The 8,345-nt window shown below is 38.0% G+C and overlaps 1 protein-coding gene across 1 annotated transcript in view; it reads left to right on the plus strand.

The window, feature by feature from the left end:
- Nucleotides 1-8,345, plus strand: part of TXLNB (taxilin beta) — a 52,580-nt gene that overhangs the window by 19,740 nt on the left and 24,495 nt on the right. Inside the window, exon 4 of the mRNA XM_011962058.1 lies at nucleotides 2,228-2,398. Within this exon, the coding sequence (XP_011817448.1) occupies nucleotides 2,228-2,398 (171 nt within the window). The remainder of the gene's footprint in view (nucleotides 1-2,227; nucleotides 2,399-8,345) is intronic.

The following is an 8,345-nucleotide window of genomic DNA, read 5'->3' on the forward strand; positions in this document are numbered from 1 at the left end:
AGAGACGAGGTTTAACCATGTTGGCCAGGCTGGTCTCGACCTCCTGACTTCAGGTGATCCGCCCGCCTCAGCTTCCCAAAGTGCTGGGATTACAGGCATGAGCCACTATGCCCGGTCTACAATATATAAATTTCAAGAAAGGACAATAAAGTCATTTAAAATCAAAATATATGTGCAAGAAATTTCATGCCTATCTTATAACTATGGTGCAAAATGAAAGGATCACATCTATGAGGAAGCTTAGCATGAGAAATAACAGATTATTTATTTTCCAAGGAGCATATCTATTTCAATCAATATTTTTAGTAATATGGGTCTTGTTTTTACAATGCTAATTTCCACTAGTAGCTAGAAATTGCACATAAGTTTGAAGATAGAATATCATATATACATAGCCTTAGTTTTATCTGGCAAGGGTTTAAAATGCTTATTTTAGGGTGGCGGGAGGGAGAGAGGAAAGAAATAAAATGTGAACTGAAGAAAGTGTGACAGGTGTTCATCTCCCTGAGAAAGAATAACTGCTTTTTATTTGTAATTTATGATTATTATTTTTTGAGATGGAGTCTTGCTCTGTCACCCAGGCTGGAGTGCAGTGGTGCAATCTCGACTCACTACAAACCTCCATCTCCCTGGTTCAAGCAATTCTCCTGCCTCAGCCTCCCAAGTAGCTGGGATTACAGGTGTGTGCCACCACGCCCAGCTAATTTTTGTATTTTTAGTAGAGATGGGGTTTCACCATGTTGGCCAGGATGGTCTTGATCTCCTGACCTCGTGATCTGCCTGCCTCACATCCCAAAGTGCTGGGATTACGGGCATGAGCCACCAGCCTGGCCCCAATGGCTTTTTTAAAATGGGGAAACTGAGGCACGTGTCAGGGCTCATGTGGCATCTGTATCCACTTGCATTAGGCTCTGTGAGGCACCAGAACACCTGAGGTCCAGAAGAACCAGGGCTTTTCCTTTCTGTTCATCAACAAAGTCGTTATTAGGACTAGTACTTACCTGACTTCATCACCATCTGGGCACTACAGGAATTAAGGCCAGTGGAGGAAATGGCTCTGGACAAAGGGCTGCTGCTTGAATGTGGCCCCAGCGACGGTCAGTCTGAGATCGACACTCCCAGAGTCCACTGATCTCTCTCTGGAGGCTTCTGAGGTGTATCCCCATGCTCCCCACACCAGGTCTAGAACTCCATAATAATGTTGTTCTAGACATGTAACAGATAAACATACATTACACTCAGTTAAGTTTACGTTTCAGATAAACAACAAATAACTTTTTGGCAAAAATATGTCTCATGCAATATTTGGAATATATTAAAACCTATGCTAAAAATTATTTCTTGTTTATTTGAAATTTAAATTTAATGGGGTGTCCTGCATTTTAGTGACAACCCTATCCTAGAACTTCAGCATCCAAGATGGAAAGTACAGTAGTAAGTTGATTTCATGTTCCACGGCATTCGTGGCTGCTGGAGGAACACGAGAAGAGTTCACCTGGACTCAGCAGAAACCAGCAGAATGATCTATTTGTTATAAGCACACGGCGGGTGTGGGTGGGGAGCAGCAAGGCATGTTACAGATATTTGCTATTCATGCTGTTGAATCATGCAGTAGCTATTTCTGATGATTTGGTGAAAACCCGTCAATACTTAGGTAGTGGAAGGATACTTTCTCTTCTCCTTTCCCACACACAAACAATCTACACTCAGAGCCCAAAAGTATAAAGAAGAGGACTTCATCTTCTGTTTGCCAGGAGGCTGTATTTCTCTTTCTTATTTTTAAAAATAGTGCTAGAAGCTTGTTTCAAGGACGAATTATGTGAACTAAATGCAACCCAGGCAGACAGACTGTTGATCATTGCCTCAATGCAAGGCATCGTCATGAACTCTGGCAGTTTACAGATTCCAAGACATGTCTTTCGATTTTGTCTGGCTATTCAATATTGGTTAGATAGACTCAGGAAAAGTATTTCTAGACCATCCAAAAATAGATCAAAGTAAAAAGAGACTAATAATAATGAAAACCTGTGAATGCTGTGCTCTGAAAACTATACCTTCAAGTACTACAAAGGTGACCCTTGTGAATTTCATTTACTTCCAAAGGAAGAGATAATAGGAAAGAATGTTTCCAAACAACCATAGAGTAATCTTTAGGTTTGCTTTTTTTCTATCGACTCCAAGGAGATCCCTACCATTTTCTCTCACGTTTGTATCTCCATGTGTACAGCTGGATGAACATCGTACTGAGCAAAAGAAGTTAAAGCTCCTCCAAAAGAAACAGGTACAAATTCAAAAAGAAAAGGACCAGTTACAAGGTGAACACAGCAGAGCTATCCTCGCTCGAAGCAAATTGGAGAGTCTGTGCCGGGAGCTGCAGAGACACAACAAGACTCTCAAGGTATGTCCCGATGGCTCAGAATAACATACTTTCTTAAATGGGCACAAGACAGGCCTCTGCTACTCGTGGGAAGTATGAATTTTAGAATCAGAGAGGCTTGGGTTCAAATACTGCCTCTGCCCCTTGCTTGCTGGTATCCTTAAATAACTTTACCTCCTCGAGCTACTTTCTTCATCCATAAAATGGAGATTAGACCAGCTTCACCGTGTGGCTGGGAAAAAATTAGATGAAGTTGAATGTGTAAGGTACCCACACAGTACCTGACACAGTGCAGGCCCTTAATAAAATGCATACCATTCCCCTTACCTTTTTATTATGTTGAGTTTGTTTCTAAGGTAGGCCTTAGTTCTTTTTAAAAAATACATTTGTAAAGATTCAGCATTTTTGGTATTATAATGAATTCTGCATGACATGAGATAAATGGACACACACCAAATTGACACAATGAAATGAGATTGAGAACCAAAAGGTCAATAGTCATCTGAAAAAAAGGAAGCTATTGGAAAAAGCACTGAAGCTCTTCAGGCTTAATTATTCAATCTAAAAATAATAGACTGATCACTTCATTGGGTCTGCACGGGTTTCATTAATTACAGCGTAAGCCCTAGCAGTGTGGTTAATTTGATTACACAGAGACACTAGCTCCATTCAATATAGCAAGACGCAGAGCTCTCCAAGATGATACTGTGTGCTTCCCAATCCCCTTTCAAGCTGAAGATCCTAAAGCTTTCGACAAACAATAATTAATTAGACACCAAGGTTCCTGTGAGGTAGTTATTATTGTAAGCGTTTAAAAAGAGATACTTCAAGAAACAGAGTACATGAAAATCATTGCTGAATTTGTATGATTGAGTTAGGAAGAAAAATAGAAGATAATCATGGTTCCTCATTTTCCAAATTGCTTTTTAATATCTGGGAAATGGAGAACCAGAGTGATGAAGTCGAAGTCTCAAATTGCAAGTTTTAGGAGATGGGCTACTGGCGTCTTGTCAACAATGGTACTGAAGACAGATACCCAGGCTGAATGGGGGCCTGAGGATGGAAGCATTGTCCTCAACTCAAGATTTGGATTCAGGCCGGGCGTGGTGGCTCAAGCCTGTAATCCCAGCACTTTGGGAGGCCGAGGCGGGCAGATCACAAGGTCAGGAGATCGAGACCATCCTGGCTAACACGGTGAAACCCCGTCTCTACTAAAAAATACAAAAAACTAGCCGGGCGAGATGGCGGGCGCCTGTAGTCCCAGTACTCGGGAGGCTGAGGCAGGAGAATGGCGTGAACCCGGGAGGCGGAGCTTGCAGTGAGCTGAGATCTGGTCAGTGCACTCCAGCTTGGAAAAAAAAAAAAAAAAAAAAAAAAAGATTTGGATTCAAAGGATGCATAAATGTCTTGTGTGTCTACGTAAATCCACTGTCTCTCAGTAATGTTACACAGTAAGGAGATAAAAATTAAATCAGATAGGGCGGGATCATTTAACGGCAAAGAAATATAAAGAGTAGAATGATACAGCATGGTCTTCTTGGGTAGTATTGAAAGACAGAATGATCAGCTGGTCACAGCAGGTCACATCCGTAATCCTAGCATTTTGGAAGGCCAAGGCAGGAGGATCACTTGAGCTTGGGAATTCGAGACCAGCCTGGGCAACATTTATGGTAGTGAGACATTGTCTCTACCAAAAATCAAGAAAATCAGCTGAATGTGGCACGTTCCTGCAGTGCCAGCTACTTGGAAGGCTGAAGCAGGAGGATCATTTGAACCCAGAAGTTAGAGCCTGCAGTATGCTATGATTGTGCCACTACACTCCAACCTGCGTGACAGAGCGATGTCTCAGAAAAAAAAAAAAAAAAGAGAGAGAGATCTTATTAATACCATCCAACTGGTTAGAGACCCTCCCCCACCAAAAAAACAAAGACAGAATGATCAAAGTAGCAGGAGACCCTGTAAGTGTGCCCATATACCCTCAGTAATGGCTTCTCATTATGAACAACGACATTAAGTATCATTATTATGCCAGAAATTATGCTAAGTGCTTTACATACATTATTTCATTTAATCTTCACGATAACCCAGTGAAGGTTAATACCTCCACTTTATTGATGAAGAAACTGACACTCAGCAATCCCAATCAGTTGTCTAAGGTTAAGCATATTTTAAATGTCAAAATCAGAATTCAAATTCAAACTATTTTCAAATTTTCTAATTTTTTCTTTGACCCAGGGATTATTTAGAAGTGTTAATTTTTATAGCCTATCATACATGCTCTATCTTGATACCATATGTAATTCGAAAGAATGTTTTTCAGATGATGGGTGTAGTGTTCCATAAGTAACAATTAGCTTTAAATCATTTTTGGTTTTTTTGAATTTTTTTATCTATCAGTTGCTGAGAAATGAGAATTAAAAGTCTCATATAATTGTGGAATTGTCCTCTTATTTTAATTAGGCCAATTTCTGCTTTATGTACTTTGAAGCATTAATATTAGGTGTATATACATTTATGATTAGTATGTCCTATTGGTGATTTTTACCATTATGAAATGTTCCTTACTAATCTTTTTTTTTTTTTTTTTTGGTGAGATGGAGTCTTGCTCTGTCGCCTAGGCTGGAGTGCAGGGGCGCAATCTCGGCTCACTGCAAGCTCCAGCTCCCTGGTTCAAGCAATTCTCTGCGTTAGCCTCCTGAGTAGCTGGAATTATAGGCACCTGCCACCATGCCCAGTTAATTTTTGTATTTTTAGTAGAGATGGAGTTTCACCATCTCGGCCAGGCTGGCCTTGAATTCCCGACCTCGTGATCCGCTGACCTCAGCCTCCCAAAGTGTTGGGATTACAGGTGTGCGCCACCACGCCTGGCCAGTAATAATCTTTGTCTTGGTGTCTACATTATCTGATATCAATGTAGCCACTCTAGTTTTCTTATTCTTATTGCTTGCCTGGTGTATCTCTTTTCATCCATTCACTTTCAGCCTGGGTCTTTATATTTAAAGTGCATCCTTTCAAGATAGCATATAGCTGGATCTTACTTCTTTTCATTCCTGCAGTATCTGCCTTTTAATTGCAGCACTAGTCCATTAACATATAATGTACTTATTGATGTGGTTTGATATATGTCTACCATTTTATAATTTGTTTATTATTTGTCACCTCTACTTTGTTTCTCTTGTTCTTTCCCTGCCTTCCTTTGGATTACTTGAATATTTTAAAATTACATTTTAATTTATCTCTTGTATTTTTAAATTATAACACTATGCATTATCTTTAGTAGTTGCTCTGTGATTACAATATACATTCTTAATTTTTCATAGTCTTCCTGGAGTTAATGTTGTATTACTTCACATAACATGTAGAAACACTGCAACTAAATAGTTTAATTTACTCCCTCAGCCTTTAAGCTATCATCATTACATGTATTATATTTACATACTTTTGTAAAGCCAATGAGACATTGTTATAATATTTACTTTAAACAATAATATGTATTTCTTCTTAAAGACAAAACTATCCCTTTTATCTACCCAGATGTTTATCATTCCTGATACTTCTTATTCATTCTGTAGCTTCACATTTCTGTCTGATGTCATGTCCCTCAACCTGAAGTACTTCTTTTAGTATTTCTTACAGTACAAATCTGGTAATCAATTCTCTTAGTTGTCTTTTATCTTTAAAATATCTTTTTTTTTAATTGAAAGCTAAATTCATTGGATATAGAATTCTGCATGGAGAGAACCTGTTCGTGGGTTTTTTTTTTTTTCCTTTTAGCCTTATATAAATGTTCCACTATACTGGCTTTTAAAATTTTTCATGAAAATCAACAATCATTTAAATTATTGTTCCTCCACATGTGTTATGTTCTTTTTCTCTGCCCTTTTCAAGGTCTTTGTATTGATCTTTGACTTTCAGAACTTTTACTGCTTTATGACCAGGGGTGGTTTTTATCGTATGTATCCCTACTTGGTAAATTTTAATGTTTTTCAGCCATTATTTCTTCGAATAGTTTTTCTGCTCCACTTTCTCTCCATCTTCTTTCCTTCTAAGATTCTAACTCTATGTGTGTTAGACCTTTTGATATTGTCCTACAGGCCTTCGAGTCAATCTTCACATTCTTCACCAATACTTTTTCTCTTTTATTTTTAGATTATCTTATTTTGATTGGTCTATCTTCACATTCAGTGATTCTTTTCTTTCTCATTTTCGTTCTGCTCTAAATCCATCCAGTGATGGATTTAGATTTTGCAATTTTTCATTTCAGATTTTGCAATTTTTAATTTCAGAATTTCCATTTGGTTCTTTTTTTATACATAATCTCTCACCTGAGATTTTCTACCTTTTCATTCATTGAGATAATATTTTCCTTTACATCACTGACCATAGTTATAATACCTGTTTTTAAATACTTGTCTGCTAATTCCACATTTGCAGCATTGTAGAAGAGGCCTCTTCTAATTGTCTTTTCTTTGGAGAGTAGGCCACATTTTCTTGATTCTTCATATGTTAAGCCATTGTCCATTGGATCCTGGATATTGTGACTATTATGTTGTGGAGAATCTGGATTCTACTATATGCTGAATACTTTTTATTTGTTTAAGCAGACAATTAATTTGGTTAGATTCAAACCATAAACTTTGTCTCTTGAGCAGCAGCTGAAATCTCAGTTCAGTTCTTTTCTACTTAGCTAGATGGCTTTGTACACATGTGGCTCAAGGCCAATCAGATTTGTGTAAAGTTTATTCACAGGATCTGGGCTCTATTTCTCTGACTCTCTCTTTTTTGGGGTGATCTCCCCCTCACTGTTGAGGGACTCTAGTTGTCCAGAACTCTGTATTCTTATTCTTCCAATATGGAAGATGGTATGTTTTATATGAGAATTTTGCCCACCTCATACTCCTGCCAACTGCAGATTTCTCTCAAGCTAAAAGCTGTAAAAAAATAGGAAACTCATGTACAAGTGCCAACTTCCCTCCAGAGTCTGTCTGATTTTGCTTACTCTCTGGTGTCATCATTGTATCTTGCATTTCATCCAGAGTTTATAGTTGTTATTTGCAGAAGGGTCAACTTGATATGAGCTTCCTTGGCCATGCTAGTGAAACAGCTTAAGTATACCTAAATCTAAAATCCATGTGCTGGGAGCTTGGGAAGATATAGAAAGACAACGTATAACTAGGTATTTCTACCATCACAAATTTTAGCTTTTACTTTTCATTATTAAAACCGCTCCTTCAATGAGTCAAACACACACACACACAGAACCTCACAATTTAGGATAACTTAAGAAAGGATTGATGAAAGTCTGAGACATGGGTTTGTTTCAACAAAATGATACATATATTTGAAGTGATAAATCTGAGCCTCAAACTATACTGAAAAAGAACTGCCTAGTAAGAGAGGGGTGAGTGTCTCAGGGAGCATGATTTTCCTAAAGAAATGAGAAGCATTTGTTATCAGAATATCACAGATTTTTAATGTGGATAGGACTGTAGGAATGATCTAGTCCAAGCTACTCATATGTCTGTACATAAATTAATAATTCATTGATTCATTAAATAAACATTTACTGAATACCTATGGATTATGTGCCAGGCACAGCACCAGTTGTAAGATGCACAATGATGCTTGCAAGATTTTTTTCTTTGTTATCTCAGACTTCATCCCTCAATTTTATTGACATTATTTTGACTTTGAATAATGTATTTGATAAGGAAAAGATAATTTTATCTCAAATGCTGTCCAAATGATTGAAAATCCTTTAACAATGGACTCAAATGTTTTAAGATTTTGCTAGATTTCTTTTTGTCTCATTGAAAAACAATATAGGTCGGGTGCAGTGGCTCAACGCCCGTAATTCTAGCACTTTGGGAAGCCAAGGTGGGCAGATCATCTGAGGTCAGAAGTTTGAGACCAGCCTGACCAACATGGTGAAACCCCATCTCTACTAAAAATAAAAAAATTAGCTGGG

This window comes from Colobus angolensis, unplaced genomic scaffold, assembly GCF_000951035.1.
Source record: "Colobus angolensis palliatus isolate OR3802 unplaced genomic scaffold, Cang.pa_1.0 Scaffold58, whole genome shotgun sequence".
NCBI classification, from domain to species: Eukaryota; Metazoa; Chordata; class Mammalia; order Primates; family Cercopithecidae; genus Colobus; species Colobus angolensis.